The sequence below is a fragment of the Heterodontus francisci genome, chromosome X (assembly GCF_036365525.1).
Source record: "Heterodontus francisci isolate sHetFra1 chromosome X, sHetFra1.hap1, whole genome shotgun sequence".
NCBI classification, from domain to species: domain Eukaryota; kingdom Metazoa; phylum Chordata; class Chondrichthyes; order Heterodontiformes; family Heterodontidae; genus Heterodontus; species Heterodontus francisci.
Window position 1 is genome coordinate 821,359 of NC_090421.1, and position 18,677 is coordinate 840,035.

General features: G+C 46.9%; 1 protein-coding gene across 1 annotated transcript in view; it reads left to right on the forward strand.

Annotated features, from left to right (window-relative positions):
- Positions 1-18,677, forward strand: part of LOC137358573 (inactive dipeptidyl peptidase 10-like) — a 48,597-nt gene that overhangs the window by 29,419 nt on the left and 501 nt on the right. The window contains exons 11-14 of the mRNA XM_068024560.1: positions 389-486; positions 1,902-2,025; positions 15,398-15,436; positions 16,471-16,578. Of these exons, the coding sequence (XP_067880661.1) occupies positions 389-486; positions 1,902-2,025; positions 15,398-15,436; positions 16,471-16,578 (369 nt within the window). The remainder of the gene's footprint in view (positions 1-388; positions 487-1,901; positions 2,026-15,397; positions 15,437-16,470; positions 16,579-18,677) is intronic.

Consider the following 18,677-nt stretch of genomic DNA (forward strand, 5'->3'; position numbering starts at 1 on the left):
TCTCTCTCTCTGTCTCTGTCTCCCCCTAACTCTCTCTGTGCTTCTTTCTCTCTCTCTCTGTCCCTCTGAATCTCTGTCACTCTGTTATTCTTTCTCTGTCTCCCTCTCACTGTTTTGAACACTCTCTGTCTCTATCTCTCTATCCCTCTCTGTCTGTCTCTGTCTGTCTCTCTCACTCTCTGCCCCTCTGTCTCACTCACTGTTTCTTTCTCTCTCTCTGTCTGTCTGTCTCTTTTTCTCTCTGTCTCTCTCCCTGTCTTTCTATCTTTCCCTCACTCTCGCTCCAACTCTTTCTCGCCCTCTGCCCCCAATTCTCAAGTTGTGTTGGTCACACTTATTCCTTACTGTTGCTGTCTGATTTGTTTGGACCTATGCTTGTGTTTTTCAGGCTGGGCAGCCCATTCCGTCCGTCAGTTTGTTTGTTGTGAATCTGTACGGTCCCGCACACACCCTGGAGCTAATCCCCCCTGAGAGCTTCAGATCCAGGTACCCAAGCAGGCATCACCATCACCTTACTGGCTCAACCCGGGCCAGAAGGCGGAGGGGACGCTTGGGGCGGAGGGGCTGGGGGTGGGGGGGTTGTTGGGGTGGGGGGGTGGGGAATGGGGCGTGAGGGACAGCATTTCAATGTTTCCCCCGTCACTGTCGCAGGATCCGACAGAACCCCAGGGTGTTACCCGTTCGGCAAAGATTAGGTCAAGATCTGTGCCGCCCGGTGGAGCGGAGTGCCCCCTGGTGGAGCTGTGCCCCCTGGTGGAGCTGGGCCCCATGGTGGAGCAGGGCGCCTCCTGGTGGATCAGCACCACTTGGCAGAGCTGGGCCGCCTGGTGGAGCAGCATCCCCTGGCGGAGCGGTGCCCCCTGGCGGAGCTGCCTGCTGGAGCAGAGCAACCCTGATGGAGCAGTGTCCCTCGGTGGAGCAGCACCACCTGGTGGAGTGGTGCCCCCTGGCGGAGCTGTGCCCCCTGGTGGAGCTGGCCCCCCTGGCGGAGCGGTGCCCCCTGGCGGAGCTGCCTGCTGGAGCAGAGCAACCCTGATGGAGCAGTGTCCCCCGGTGGAGCAGCACCACCTGGCGGAGCTGTGCCCCCTGGTGGAGCTGGGCCCCCTGGTGGAGCGGTGCCCCCTGGCGGAGCTGCCTGCTGGAGCAGAGCAACCCTGATGAAGCAGAGTGTCCCCCGGTGGAGCATCACCGCCTGGCAGAGCGGTGCCCCCTGGCGGAGCTGCCTGCTGGAACAGAGCACCCTGTGATGGAGCAGAGTGCCCCTTGGTGGAGCAGAGCAACCCCTGGTGAAGCAGAGTGCCTCTGGCAGAGCTGTGCCACCTGGTGGAGCAGAGTGCCCCCTGGTGGAGCTGTGCCCCCTAGTGGAGCAGAGTGCACCCTGGTGGAGCTGTGCCCCCTGGTGGAGCAGAGAACCCCCTGGTGGATCAGCACCCCTTGTCAGAGCTGGGCCGCCTGGTAGAGCAGCATCCCCTGACAGAGCGGTGCCCCCTGGCGGAGCTGCCTGCTGGAGCAGAGCACCCCCCTGATGGAGCAGAGTGTCTCCTGGTGGAGCAGCAACCCCTGGCAGAGCAGTGCCCCATGGTGGAGCTGCCTGCTAGAGCAGAGCAGCCCCTGGTGAAGCTGTGCCCCCTGGTGGAACTGCCTGGTGAAGTGGAGTGCCCCCCCTCCCCCCAGCTAGAGTCGGAACCAGGGTGGAGCTCCGCTCTCTCAGCTGGAGCAGAGTGCGCCTCGGTGGAGTTGGGTCCCCTGGTGGAGCATAACGCCCTCCCCCACCCCCCCGCTATAGCTGCTGGAACACATCTACCACCCTGGTCAGGAGATGACCACAACATGCGCCCCCGCCCCCCACACCCAGCCTCAGCCTCAGTAACAATCCCGTCCTCTTTCCCCCTCTTTCCCAGGGAGTATTACATCACCATGGCAACCTGGGTTAGCAGCACTCGTATGGCAGTGCGATGGTTAAACCAAGATCAGAATGTCTCGATTCTCAGCTGGTGCGAGGCTACAACAGGAGCATGTGTGGAGGTCAGTGCGAAACCCATTATCACCTTGTCCAACTCAATCCATCCGTCTCCCTATCACTGCTGTATATCACTCTATCTGTCATCAAACACAAGCTATCTATATCAAACTCTCTGTCCATCTAACTGCCTCACTCCATCACTCTATCTTTCAGTCAATCAGTCACTATCTATCCGTGGAACCCCTCGATTAGATTCCAGTCTGCAACTCACTCCCGGGTATCTGTTATTCTATATATAAACCCCCCGAACCCCTCGATTAGATTCCAGTCTGTAACTCACTCCCAGTTATCTGTTATTCTATATATAAACCCCCCCCGAACCCCTCGATTAGATTCCAGTCTGTAACTCACTCCCGGGTATCTGTTATTCTAAATATAAACCCCACTGAACCCCTCGATTAGATTCCAGTCTGCAACTCACTCCCGGGTATCTGTTATTCTATATATAAACCCCCTGAACCCCTCGATTAGATTCCAGTCTGTAACTCACTCCCGGGTATCTGTTATTCTATATATAAACCCCCTGAACCCCTCGATTAGATTCCAGTCTGTAACTCACTCCCGGGTATCTGTTATTCTATATATAAACCCCCCCGAACCCCTCGATTAGATTCCAGTCTGTAACTCACTCCCGGGTATCTGTTATTCTATATATAAACCCCCCGAACCCCTCGATTAGATTCCAGTCTGTAACTCACTCCCGGGTATCTGTTATTCTATATATAAACCCCCCCGAACCCCTCGATTAGATTCCTGCCTGTAACTCACTCCCGGGTATCTGTTATTCTATATATAAACCACCCGAACCCCTCGATTAGATTCCAGTCTGTAACTCACTCCTGGGTATCTGTTATTCTATATATAAACCACCCGAACCCCTCGATTAGATTCCAGTCTATAACTCACTCCCGGGTATCTGTTATTCTATATATAAACCCCCCCGAACCCCTCGATTAGATTCCAGTCTGTAACTCACTCCCGGGTATCTGTTATTCGAAATATAAATCTCCCCCGAACCCCTCGATTAGATTCCAGTCTGTAACTCACTCCCGGGTATCTGTTATTCGAAATATAAATCTCCCCCGAACCCCTCGATTAGATTCCAGTCTGTAACTCACTCCCGGGTATCTGTTATTCTATATATAAACCCCCCCTCCGAACCCCTCGATTAGATTCCAGTCTGTAACTCTCTCCCGGGTATCTGTTATTCTATATATAAACCCCCCGAACCCCTCGATTAGATTCCAGTCTGTAACTCACTCCCGGGTATCTGTTATTCTATATATAAACCCCCCCTCCGAACCCCTCGATTAGATTCCAGTCTGTAACTCACTCCCGGGTATCTGTTATTCTATATATAAACCCCCCCCGAACCCCTCGATTACATTCCAGTCTGTAACTCACTCCCGGGTATCTGTTATTCTATATATAAACCCCCCCCGAACCCCTCGATTAGATTCCAGTCTGTAACTCACTCCCGGATATCTGTTATTCTATATATAAACCCCCCCCGAACCCCTCGATTAGATTCCAGTCTGTAACTCACTCCCGGGTATCTGTTATTCTATATATAAACCCCCCCCGAATACATTCCAGTCTGTAACTCACTCCCGGGTATCTGTTATTCTATATATAAACCCCCCCCGAACCCCTCGATTAGATTCCAGTCTGTAACTCACTCCCGGGTATCTGTTATTCTATATATAAACCCCCCCCGAACCCCTCGATTAGATTCCAGTCTGTAACTCACTCCCGGGTATCTGTTATTCTATATATAAACCACCCCGAACCTCTCGATTAGATTCCAGTCTGTAACTCACTCCCAGGTATCTGTTATTCTATATATAAACCCGAGAACCCCTCGATTAGATTCCAGTCTGTAACTCACTCCCGGGTACCTGTTATTCTATATATAAACCCCCCCCGAACCCCTCGATTAGATTCCAGTCTGTAACTCACTCCCGGGTATCTGTTATTCGAAATATAAATCTCCCCCGAACTACTCGATTAGATTCCAGTCTGTAACTCACTCCCGGGTATCTGTTATTCTATATATAAACCCCCCCTCCGAACCTCTCGATTAGATTCCAGTCTGTAACTCACTCCCGGGTATCTGTTATTCTATATATAAACCCCCCCTCCGAACCCCTCGATTAGATTCCAGTCTGTAACTCACTCCCAGTTATCTGTTATTCTATATATAAACCACCCGAACCCCTCGATTAGATTCCAGTCTGTAACTCACTCCCGGATATCTGTTATTCTATATATAAACCACCCAAACCCCTCGATTAGTCTCCAGTCTGCAACTCATTACCGGGTATCTGTTATTCTATATATAAACCACCCCGAACCCCTCGATTAGCCTCCAGTCTGCAACTCATTACCGGGTATCTGTTATTCTATATATAAACCACCCCGAACCCCTCGATTAGATTCCAGTCTGTAACTCACTCCCGGGTATCTGTTATTCTATATATAAACCACCCAAACCCCTCGATTAGTCTCCAGTCTGCAACTCATTACCGGGTATCTGTTATTCTATATATAAACCACCCCGAACCCCTCGATTAGATTCCAGTATGTAACTCACTCCCGGGTATCTGTTATTCTATATATAAACCACCCAAACCCCTCGATTAGTCTCCAGTCTGCAACTCATTACCGGGTATCTGTTATTCTATATATAAACCACCCGAACCCCTCGATTAGTCTCCAGTCTGCAACTCATTACCGGGTATCTGTTATTCTATATATAAACCACCCCGAACCCCTCGATTAGATTCCAGTATGTAACTCACTCCCGGGTATCTGTTATTCTATATATAAACCACCCAAACCCCTCGATTAGTCTCCAGTCTGCAACTCATTACCGGGTATCTGTTATTCTATATATAAACCACCCCGAACCCCTCGATTAGAGTCCAGTCTGTAACTCACTCCCGGCAATCTGTTATTCGAAATATAAATCTCCCCCGAACTACTCGATTAGATTCCAGTCTGTAACTCACTCCCGGGTATCTGTTATTCTATATATAAACCCCCCCTCCGAACCTCTCGATTAGATTCCAGTCTGTAACTCACTCCCAGTTATCTGTTATTCTATATATAAACCCCTCATACCCCTCGAATAGATTCCAGTCTGTAACTCACTCCCAGGTATCTGTTATTCCATATATAAACCCCCCCTCCGAACCCCTCGATTAGATTCCAGTCTGTAACTCACTCCCAGTTATCTGTTATTCCATATATAAACCACCCGAACCCCTCGATTAGTCTCCAGTCTGCAACTCATTACCGGGTATCTGTTATTCTATATATAAACCACCCCGAACCCCTCGATTAGATTCCAGTATGTAACTCACTCCCGGGTATCTGTTATTCTATATATAAACCACCCAAACCCCTCGATTAGTCTCCAGTCTGCAACTCATTACCGGGTATCTGTTATTCTATATATAAACCACCCCGAACCCCTCGATTAGAGTCCAGTCTGTAACTCACTCCCGGCAATCTGTTATTCGAAATATAAATCTCCCCCGAACTACTCGATTAGATTCCAGTCTGTAACTCACTCCCGGGTATCTGTTATTCTATATATAAACCCCCCCTCCGAACCTCTCGATTAGATTCCAGTCTGTAACTCACTCCCGGGTATCTGTTATTCTATATATAAACCCCCCCTCCGAACCCCTCGATTAGATTCCAGTCTGTAACTCACTCCCAGTTATCTGTTATTCTATATATAAACCAACCGAACCCCTCGATTAGATTCCAGTCTGTAACTCACTCCCGGATATCTGTTATTCTATATATAAACCACCCAAACCCCTCGATTAGTCTCCAGTCTGCAACTCATTACCGGGTATCTGTTATTCTATATATAAACCACCCCGAACCCCTCGATTAGCCTCCAGTCTGCAACTCATTACCGGGTATCTGTTATTCTATATATAAACCACCCCGAACCCCTCGATTAGATTCCAGTCTGTAACTCACTCCCGGGTATCTGTTATTCTATATATAAACCACCCAAACCCCTCGATTAGTCTCCAGTCTGCAACTCATTACCGGGTATCTGTTATTCTATATATAAACCACCCCGAACCCCTCGATTAGATTCCAGTATGTAACTCACTCCCGGGTATCTGTTATTCTATATATAAACCACCCAAACCCCTCGATTAGTCTCCAGTCTGCAACTCATTACCGGGTATCTGTTATTCTATATATAAACCACCCGAACCCCTCGATTAGTCTCCAGTCTGTAACTCATTACCGGGTATCTGTTATTCTATATATAAACCACCCCGAACCCCTCGATTAGATTCCAGTATGTAACTCACTCCCGGGTATCTGTTATTCTATATATAAACCACCCAAACCCCTCGATTAGTCTCCAGTCTGCAACTCATTACCGGGTATCTGTTATTCTATATATAAACCACCCCGAACCCCTCGATTAGAGTCCAGTCTGTAACTCACTCCCGGCAATCTGCTATTCGAAATATAAATCTCCCCCGAACTACTCGATTAGATTCCAGTCTGTAACTCACTCCCGGGTATCTGTTATTCTATATATAAACCCCCCCCGAACCCCTCGATTAGATTCCAGTCTGTAACTCACTCCCGGATATCTGTTATTCTATATATAAACCCCCCCCGAACCCCTCGATTAGATTCCAGTCTGTAACTCACTCCCGGGTATCTGTTATTCTATATATAAACCCCCCCCGAATACATTCCAGTCTGTAACTCACTCCCGGGTATCTGTTATTCTATATATAAACCCCCCCCGAACCCCTCGATTAGATTCCAGTCTGTAACTCACTCCCGGGTATCTGTTATTCTATATATAAACCCCCCCCGAACCCCTCGATTAGATTCCAGTCTGTAACTCACTCCCGGGTATCTGTTATTCTATATATAAACCACCCCGAACCTCTCGATTAGATTCCAGTCTGTAACTCACTCCCAGGTATCTGTTATTCTATATATAAACCCGAGAACCCCTCGATTAGATTCCAGTCTGTAACTCACTCCCGGATACCTGTTATTCTATATATAAACCCCCCCCGAACCCCTCGATTAGATTCCAGTCTGTAACTCACTCCCGGGTATCTGTTATTCGAAATATAAATCTCCCCCGAACTACTCGATTAGATTCCAGTCTGTAACTCACTCCCGGGTATCTGTTATTCTATATATAAACCCCCCCTCCGAACCTCTCGATTAGATTCCAGTCTGTAACTCACTCCCGGGTATCTGTTATTCTATATATAAACCCCCCCTCCGAACCCCTCGATTAGATTCCAGTCTGTAACTCACTCCCAGTTATCTGTTATTCTATATATAAACCACCCGAACCCCTCGATTAGATTCCAGTCTGTAACTCACTCCCGGATATCTGTTATTCTATATATAAACCACCCAAACCCCTCGATTAGTCTCCAGTCTGCAACTCATTACCGGGTATCTGTTATTCTATATATAAACCACCCCGAACCCCTCGATTAGCCTCCAGTCTGCAACTCATTACCGGGTATCTGTTATTCTATATATAAACCACCCCGAACCCCTCGATTAGATTCCAGTCTGTAACTCACTCCCGGGTATCTGTTATTCTATATATAAACCACCCAAACCCCTCGATTAGTCTCCAGTCTGCAACTCATTACCGGGTATCTGTTATTCTATATATAAACCACCCCGAACCCCTCGATTAGATTCCAGTATGTAACTCACTCCCGGGTATCTGTTATTCTATATATAAACCACCCAAACCCCTCGATTAGTCTCCAGTCTGCAACTCATTACCGGGTATCTGTTATTCTATATATAAACCACCCGAACCCCTCGATTAGTCTCCAGTCTGCAACTCATTACCGGGTATCTGTTATTCTATATATAAACCACCCCGAACCCCTCGATTAGATTCCAGTATGTAACTCACTCCCGGGTATCTGTTATTCTATATATAAACCACCCAAACCCCTCGATTAGTCTCCAGTCTGCAACTCATTACCGGGTATCTGTTATTCTATATATAAACCACCCCGAACCCCTCGATTAGAGTCCAGTCTGTAACTCACTCCCGGCAATCTGTTATTCGAAATATAAATCTCCCCCGAACTACTCGATTAGATTCCAGTCTGTAACTCACTCCCGGGTATCTGTTATTCTATATATAAACCCCCCCTCCGAACCTCTCGATTAGATTCCAGTCTGTAACTCACTCCCAGTTATCTGTTATTCTATATATAAACCCCTCATACCCCTCGAATAGATTCCAGTCTGTAACTCACTCCCAGGTATCTGTTATTCCATATATAAACCCCCCCTCCGAACCCCTCGATTAGATTCCAGTCTGTAACTCACTCCCAGTTATCTGTTATTCCATATATAAACCACCCGAACCCCTCGATTAGTCTCCAGTCTGCAACTCATTACCGGGTATCTGTTATTCTATATATAAACCACCCCGAACCCCTCGATTAGATTCCAGTATGTAACTCACTCCCGGGTATCTGTTATTCTATATATAAACCACCCAAACCCCTCGATTAGTCTCCAGTCTGCAACTCATTACCGGGTATCTGTTATTCTATATATAAACCACCCCGAACCCCTCGATTAGAGTCCAGTCTGTAACTCACTCCCGGCAATCTGTTATTCGAAATATAAATCTCCCCCGAACTACTCGATTAGATTCCAGTCTGTAACTCACTCCCGGATATCTGTTATGCTATATATAAACCCCCCCCGAACCCCTCGATTAGATTCCAGTCTGTAACTCACTCCCGGGTATCTGTTATTCTATATATAAACCCCCCCCGAATACATTCCAGTCTGTAACTCACTCCCGGGTATCTGTTATTCTATATATAAACCCCCCCCGAACCCCTCGATTAGATTCCAGTCTGTAACTCACTCCCGGGTATCTGTTATTCTATATATAAACCCCCCCCGAACCCCTCGATTAGATTCCAGTCTGTAACTCACTCCCGGGTATCTGTTATTCTATATATAAACCACCCCGAACCTCTCGATTAGATTCCAGTCTGTAACTCACTCCCAGGTATCTGTTATTCTATATATAAACCCGAGAACCCCTCGATTAGATTCCAGTCTGTAACTCACTCCCGGGTACCTGTTATTCTATATATAAACCCCCCCCGAACCCCTCGATTAGATTCCAGTCTGTAACTCACTCCCGGGTATCTGTTATTCGAAATATAAATCTCCCCCGAACTACTCGATTAGATTCCAGTCTGTAACTCACTCCCGGGTATCTGTTATTCTATATATAAACCCCCCCTCCGAACCTCTCGATTAGATTCCAGTCTGTAACTCACTCCCGGGTATCTGTTATTCTATATATAAACCCCCCCTCCGAACCCCTCGATTAGATTCCAGTCTGTAACTCACTCCCAGTTATCTGTTATTCTATATATAAACCACCCGAACCCCTCGATTAGATTCCAGTCTGTAACTCACTCCCGGATATCTGTTATTCTATATATAAACCACCCAAACCCCTCGATTAGTCTCCAGTCTGCAACTCATTACCGGGTATCTGTTATTCTATATATAAACCACCCCGAACCCCTCGATTAGCCTCCAGTCTGCAACTCATTACCGGGTATCTGTTATTCTATATATAAACCACCCCGAACCCCTCGATTAGATTCCAGTCTGTAACTCACTCCCGGGTATCTGTTATTCTATATATAAACCACCCAAACCCCTCGATTAGTCTCCAGTCTGCAACTCATTACCGGGTATCTGTTATTCTATATATAAACCACCCCGAACCCCTCGATTAGATTCCAGTATGTAACTCACTCCCGGGTATCTGTTATTCTATATATAAACCACCCAAACCCCTCGATTAGTCTCCAGTCTGCAACTCATTACCGGGTATCTGTTATTCTATATATAAACCACCCGAACCCCTCGATTAGTCTCCAGTCTGCAACTCATTACCGGGTATCTGTTATTCTATATATAAACCACCCCGAACCCCTCGATTAGATTCCAGTATGTAACTCACTCCCGGGTATCTGTTATTCTATATATAAACCACCCAAACCCCTCGATTAGTCTCCAGTCTGCAACTCATTACCGGGTATCTGTTATTCTATATATAAACCACCCCGAACCCCTCGATTAGAGTCCAGTCTGTAACTCACTCCCGGCAATCTGTTATTCGAAATATAAATCTCCCCCGAACTACTCGATTAGATTCCAGTCTGTAACTCACTCCCGGGTATCTGTTATTCTATATATAAACCCCCCCTCCGAACCTCTCGATTAGATTCCAGTCTGTAACTCACTCCCAGTTATCTGTTATTCTATATATAAACCCCTCATACCCCTCGAATAGATTCCAGTCTGTAACTCACTCCCAGGTATCTGTTATTCCATATATAAACCCCCCCTCCGAACCCCTCGATTAGATTCCAGTCTGTAACTCACTCCCAGTTATCTGTTATTCCATATATAAACCACCCGAACACCTCGATTAGATTCCAGTCTGTAACTCACTCCTGGGTATCTGTTATTCTATATATAAAGCCCCCCGAACCCCTCGATTAGACTCCAGTCTGTAACTCACTCTCGGGTATCTGTTATTCTATATATAAACCACCCGAACCCCTCGATTAGATTCCAGTCTGTAACTCACTCCCGGGTATCTGTTAATCTATATATAAACCCCCCCGAACCCCTCGATTAGATTCCTGTCTGTAACTCACTCCCGGGTATCTGTTATTCCATATATAAACCACCCCGAACCCCTCGATTAGATTCCAGTCTGTAACTCACTCCCGGGTATCTGTTATTCTATATATAAACCACCCGAACCCCTCGATTAGATTCCAGTCTGTAACTCACTCCCGGGTATCTGTTATTCTGTATATAAACCACCTGAACCCCTCGATTAGATTCCAGTCTGCAACTCACACCCGGGTATCTGTTATTCTACATATAAACCACCCGAACCTCTCGATTAGTCTCCAGTCTGTAACTCATTACCGGGTATCTGTTATTCTATATATAAACCCCCCCTCCGAACCTCTCGATTAGATTCCAGTCTGTAACTCACTCCCAGTTATCTGTTATTCTATATATAAACCCCTCATACCCCTCGATTAGATTCCAGTCTGTAACTCACTCCCGGGTATCTGTTATTCGAAATATAAATCTCCCCCGAACCCCTCGATTAGATTCCAGTCTGTAACTCACTCCCGGGTATCTGTTATTCTATATATAAACCCCCCCTCCGAACCCCTCGATTAGATTCCAGTCTGTAACTCTCTCCCGGGTATCTGTTATTCTATATATAAACCCCCCGAACCCCTCGATTAGATTCCAGTCTGTAACTCACTCCCGGGTATCTGTTATTCTATATATAAACCCCCCCTCCGAACCCCTCGATTAGATTCCAGTCTGTAACTCACTCCCGGGTATCTGTTATTCTATATATAAACCCCCCCCCGAACCCCTCGATTACATTCCAGTCTGTAACTCACTCCCGGGTATCTGTTATTCTATATATAAACCCCCCCCGAACCCCTCGATTAGATTCCAGTCTGTAACTCACTCCCGGATATCTGTTATGCTATATATAAACCCCCCCCGAACCCCTCGATTAGATTCCAGTCTGTAACTCACTCCCGGGTATCTGTTATTCTATATATAAACCCCCCCCGAATACATTCCAGTCTGTAACTCACTCCCGGGTATCTGTTATTCTATATATAAACCCCCCCCGAACCCCTCGATTAGATTCCAGTCTGTAACTCACTCCCGGGTATCTGTTATTCTATATATAAACCACCCCGAACCTCTCGATTAGATTCCAGTCTGTAACTCACTCCCAGGTATCTGTTATTCTATATATAAACCCCCAGAACCCCTCGATTAGATTCCAGTCTGTAACTCACTCCCGGGTACCTGTTATTCTATATATAAACCCCCCCCGAACCCCTCGATTAGATTCCAGTCTGTAACTCACTCCCGGGTATCTGTTATTCGAAATATAAATCTCCCCCGAACTACTCGATTAGATTCCAGTCTGTAACTCACTCCCGGGTATCTGTTATTCTATATATAAACCCCCCCTCCGAACCTCTCGATTAGATTCCAGTCTGTAACTCACTCCCGGGTATCTGTTATTCTATATATAAACCCCCCCTCCGAACCCCTCGATTAGATTCCAGTCTGTAACTCACTCCCAGTTATCTGTTATTCTATATATAAACCAACCGAACCCCTCGATTAGATTCCAGTCTGTAACTCACTCCCGGATATCTGTTATTCTATATATAAACCACCCAAACCCCTCGATTAGTCTCCAGTCTGCAACTCATTACCGGGTATCTGTTATTCTATATATAAACCACCCCGAACCCCTCGATTAGCCTCCAGTCTGCAACTCATTACCGGGTATCTGTTATTCTATATATAAACCACCCCGAACCCCTCGATTAGATTCCAGTCTGTAACTCACTCCCGGGTATCTGTTATTCTATATATAAACCACCCAAACCCCTCGATTAGTCTCCAGTCTGCAACTCATTACCGGGTATCTGTTATTCTATATATAAACCACCCCGAACCCCTCGATTAGATTCCAGTATGTAACTCACTCCCGGGTATCTGTTATTCTATATATAAACCACCCAAACCCCTCGATTAGTCTCCAGTCTGCAACTCATTACCGGGTATCTGTTATTCTATATATAAACCACCCGAACCCCTCGATTAGTCTCCAGTCTGTAACTCATTACCGGGTATCTGTTATTCTATATATAAACCACCCCGAACCCCTCGATTAGATTCCAGTATGTAACTCACTCCCGGGTATCTGTTATTCTATATATAAACCACCCAAACCCCTCGATTAGTCTCCAGTCTGCAACTCATTACCGGGTATCTGTTATTCTATATATAAACCACCCCGAACCCCTCGATTAGAGTCCAGTCTGTAACTCACTCCCGGCAATCTGCTATTCGAAATATAAATCTCCCCCGAACTACTCGATTAGATTCCAGTCTGTAACTCACTCCCGGGTATCTGTTATTCTATATATAAACCCCCCCCTCCGAACCTCTCGATTAGATTCCAGTCTGTAACTCACTCCCAGTTATCTGTTATTCTATATATAAACCCCTCATACCCCTCGAATAGATTCCAGTCTGTAACTCACTCCCAGGTATCTGTTATTCCATATATAAACCCCCCCTCCGAACCCCTCGATTAGATTCCAGTCTGTAACTCACTCCCAGTTATCTGTTATTCTATATATAAACCACCCGAACACCTCGATTAGATTCCAGTCTGTAACTCACTCCTGGGTATCTGTTATTCTATATATAAAGCCCCCCGAACCCCTCGATTAGACTCCAGTCTGTAACTCACTCTCGGGTATCTGTTATTCTATATATAAACCACCCGAACCCCTCGATTAGATTCCAGTCTGTAACTCACTCCCGGGTATCTGTTATTCTATATATAAACCCCCCCGAACCCCTCGATTAGATTCCTGTCTGTAACTCACTCCCGGGTATCTGTTATTCTATATATAAACCACCCCGAACCCCTCGATTAGATTCCAGTCTGTAACTCACTCCCGGGTATCTGTTATTCTATATATAAACCACCCGAACCCCTCGATTAGATTCCAGTCTGTAACTCACTCCCGGGTATCTGTTATTCTGTATATAAACCACCTGAACCCCTCGATTAGATTCCAGTCTGCAACTCACACCCGGGTATCTGTTATTCTATATATAAACCACCCGATCCTCTCGATTAGTCTCCAGTCTGTAACTCATTACCGGTTATCTGTTATTCTATATATAAACCCCTCATACCCCTCGAATAGATTCCAGTCTGTAACTCACTCCCAGGTATCTGTTATTCTATATATAAACCCCCCTCCGAACCCCTCGATTAGATTCCAGTCTGTAACTCACTCCCAGTTATCTGTTATTCTATATATAAACCACCCGAACCCCTCGATTAGATTCCAGTCTGTAACTCACTCCCGGGTATCTGTTATTCTATATATAAAGCCCCCCCGAACCCCTCGATTAGATTCCAGTCTGTAACTCACTCCCGGGTATCTGTTATTCTATATATAAACCCCCCGAACCCCTCGATTAGATTCCAGTCTGTAACTCACTCCCGGGTATCTGTTATTCTATATATAAACCCCCCGAACCCCTCGATTAGATTCCAGTCTGTAACTCACTCCCGGGTATCTGTTATTCTATATATAAACCCCCCGAACCCCTCGATCAGATTCCAGTCTGTAACTCACTCCCGGGTATCTGTTATTCTATATATAAACCCCCGAACCCCTCGATTAGATTCCAGTCTGTAACTCACTCCCGGGTATCTGTTATTCTATATATAAACCCCCCGAACCCCTCGATTAGATTCCAGTCTGTAACTCACTCCCGGGTATCTGTTATTCTATATATAAACCACCCGAACACCTCGATTAGATTCCTGTCTGTAACTCACTCCCGGGTACCTGTTATTCTATATATAAACCCCCTGAACCCCTCGATTAGATTCCAGTCTGTAACTCACTCCCGGGTATCTGTTATTCTATATATAAACCACCCCGAACTCCTCGATTAGATTCCAGTCTGTAACTCACTCCCGGGTATCTGTTATTCTATATATAAACACCCCCGAACCCCTCGATTAGATTCCAGTCTGTAACTCACTCCCGGGTATCTGTTATTCTATATATAAACCACCCGAACCCCTCAATTAGATTCCAGTCTATAACTCACTCCCGGGTATCTGTTATTCTATATATAAACCCCCCCGAACCCCTCGATTAGATTCCAGTCTGTAACTCACTCCCGGGTATCTGTTATTCTATATATAAACCACCCCAAACCCCTCGATTAGATTCCAGTCTGTAACCTCACTCCCGGGTATCTGTTATTCTATATAGAAACACCCCCGAACCCCTCGATTAGATTCCAGTCTGTAACTCACTCCCGGGTATCTGTTATTCTATATATAAACCACCCGAACCCCTCGATTAGATTCCAGTCTATAACTCACTCCCGGGTATCTGTTATTCTATATATAAACCCCCCCGAACCCCTCGATTAGATTCCAGTCTGTAACTCACTCCCGGGTATCTGTTATTCTATATATAAACCACCCGAACCCCTCGATTAGATTCCAGTCTGTAACTCACTCCCGGGTATCTGTTATTCTATATAGAAACACCCCCGAACCCCTCGATTAGATTCCAGTCTGTAACTCACTCCCGGGTATCTGTTATTATGATTTAAAGTGCTCCATAATTACTCTTATGTTTCTGTCAATTTATCTTTCAGAAGCAGAGGAGTACGTCAAATGCTTGGCTAATTAAACAGGTGATTTTGGTCAACATTTAAGCTTCTGATAATTAACAATGAACAACAATTATATTTCAGTAACACCTTTTCACACAGTAAAACATCGACAGGTGCTCCACAAGAGCGGTAATGGACAGAATCTGACCCCAAGCTACATAAGGGGCAGTTCACAGCTGATTCCCAGAGACCACCCCCCTGGGGAGTTTCGGCATTCAATCTCTGTGTTGTTAGCTGATTTGGGGGGACAGGGGTGGGTCGGGGCAGGGCGGGTGGGGGGAAGCCAGTGCTGGAATGGGCTTTGTCCTTTCAGCGACTTCTGCTGTCCTGCCCCGTGTCCAGCCGCCTCAGCAGGACTGGATTTGACAGGTGCGCGATGCCTCTGGCAGTCGAATAACCAGCTGCCCTCAGCCTGGACGAGGCACTGAGTGACGGCCTCGGTGTCTGTGGAAACCGTAACCCAGCAAGAGGTCGGTGCCTTGGGGGCAGGAGAGGGACAGGCCCCAGAGAGGGGAGTTGTTTGGTGGGGGCGGGGGTGGGGTAAACACAGACAATCTCCCCTTCCCCCCTCTGAGCCCCACATGCTCGATCAGCCAGAGAATAACAGCCAGAGATTGACCAGACACTGACTGAGTGACCGACCAAGTGACCGAGTGGGTGAACGAGCGAGTGACAGAGTAACTGACCAGTGAGTGACTGACCAGGGAGTGGCTGAGTGACCAAGTGACTGACCAATGAGTGACCGACCGAGTGACCGACCGAGTGACTGATCAGAGTCTGACCGAGTGACCGACCGAATGACCGACCGAGTGACCGACCGAGTGACTGATCAGAGTCTGACCGAGTGACCGACCGAATGACCAACCGAGTGACCGACCGAGTGACCGAGTGGGTGAACGAGCGAGTGACAGAGTAACTGACCAGTGAGTGACTGACCAGTGAGTGACTGAGAGACTGACTGAGTGACCAATTGAGTGAGTGACCAGTGCGTGACTGAGTGACCGACCCAGTGAATGACCAGTGAGTGACCAGTGAGTGACCATTTCTCTCTGCAGGGTGAGAGGCCTCTCTTCTCCTCCGATGGTGAAACCTTTTTCCTGACTGTTCCCAGCAAGCAGGGAGCGCGTGGAGAGTTCCAGCATTTGGCCATCTTCACATCCCAGGTAAATCCATCCGGGAATACCCAGCCTGACGTCCACACGGACTCACATTCAGCTTCGACTCAGCTCTGTACCCCATCCCATCTCATCTGTAAACCACACATACCAATCCCTCCCTCCCTCACTCTGTCTTTCTCTCTATCCCTCCCTGTCTCCATCTCTGCCTCTGGTTCTCTCCCTCCCTCTCTCTCCATCTCCGTCTCTCTCTCTCTCTCTTGAACCCTCTCTCACTCTGTCTCACTCTCACTCTGTCTTTCTCTCTTTATTTATCTCTCACTGTGACCCTCTCTCTGTCTGTCTATCTCTCCCTCTCTCTGTCTCTGTCTTTCACTCTGTGTCTCTCTGTCTATCTCTCTCTCTCTCTATCTGTCTATCTTTCTCACTCTCTCTCACTCTCACTCTGTCTCTGTCCCTCACTCTGTGTCTCTCTGTCTCTCACTCTGTGTCTCTCTGTCTGTCTGTCTTTCTCACTCTCTATCTGTCCATCTCTCTCTATTTGTCTCTCTCTCTCTGTGACTCACTTTCTCTCTCTCACTGTCTCACTCTCACTCTATCTCTGTCCCTCTCACTCTGTGTCTCTCCGTCTGTCTCACTCTCTCTCTGTCAATCTCTTTCTATTTGTCTCTCTCACTGTGTCTCACTCTCACTCTGTCTCTGTCACTCTCTCTCTCTGTCTCTCTCTATTTCTCTCTCTCCCTCTCTGTCTCACTGTCATCCGTCTCTCTCTCTCTCTCTCTATTTGTCTCTCTCTGTCTTGCTCACTCTGTCTGTCTCACTCTGTGTCTCTCTGTCTATGTCTGTCTCACTTTCTCTCTGTCCATCTCTCTCTATTTGTCTCTCTCACTTTCGCTCTCATTATGTCTCTGTCTCTCTCTCTCTCTCTATTTGTCTCTGTCTGTCTCGCTCACTCTGTCTGTCTCACTCTGTGTCTCTCTGTCTGTCTCACTCGCACTCTGTCTCACTCTCACTTTAATCTGTCCCTCTCTCGCTCTTTCTCTGTCTCTCTCACTCTCTCTCACTCTCTCTCTCTTTCTCTCACTCTCTCGCTCTGTCTCTGTCTCTCTCACTCTCTCTCTCTATCTCTCTCTGTCTCTCTCTCTCTCTGTCTATCTCTCTATTTCTCTTTCTCTCTCTCTCTTGCTCTCTCTCACTCTGTGTCTCTCTGACTCTCTCTGTCTGTCTCACTCTCTAGCTTCTCTTCTCTCTCTCTCTCTCTATTTCCCTCTCTCTCTCTGTCTCACTCTGTCTCTGTCTCTCTCACTCTGTGTCTCACTGTCTGTCTCACTCTCTCTCTCTCTCTATTTCTCTTTCTCACTCTCTCTCTCTCACTCTCACTGTCTCTGTCTCTCACTCTGTCTATCTCTCTCTATTTGTCCCTCTCTCTCTCTCACTCTCACTCTGTCTATCTCACTCACTCTGTCTCTGTCTCTCTCACTCCGTGTCTCACACTCTCTCTCTCTGTCTACCTCTCTCTATTTGTCTCTCTCCCTCTCTCTCTGTCCATCTCTCTCTATTTGTCTCTCTCTCTCTGTCTGTCTCTCTCTCTCTCTCTGTCTGTCTCTCTCTATTTGTCCCTCTCTCTCTCTGTTTCACTCTCACTCTGTCTATCTCACTCACTCTGTCTCTGTCTCTCACTCTGTGTCTCACACTCTCTCTGTCTATCTCTCTCTATTTGTCTCTCTCTGTCTGTCTGTCTGTCTCTCTCTCTCTCTCTCTCTATTTGTCTCTCTCTCTCTGTCTGTCTGTCTCGCTCTCTCTCTATCTCTCTCTATTTGTCCCTCTCTCTCTCTGTTTCACTCTCACTCTGTCTATCTCACTCACTCTGTCTCTGTCTCTCTCACTCTGTGTCTCACACTCTCTCTCTGTCTATCTCTCTCTATTTGTCTCTCTTTCTCTGTCTGTCTGTCTCTCTCTCTCTGTCTATCTCTCTCTATTTGTCTCTCTCTCTGTCTGTCTCTCTCTCTCTCTGTCTATCTCTCTCTATTTGTCCCTCTCTCTCTCTGTTTCACTCTCACTCTGTCTATCTCACTCACTCTGTCTCTGTCTCTCTCACTCTGTGTCTCACACTCTCTCTCTCTGTCTATCTCTCTCTATTTGTCTCA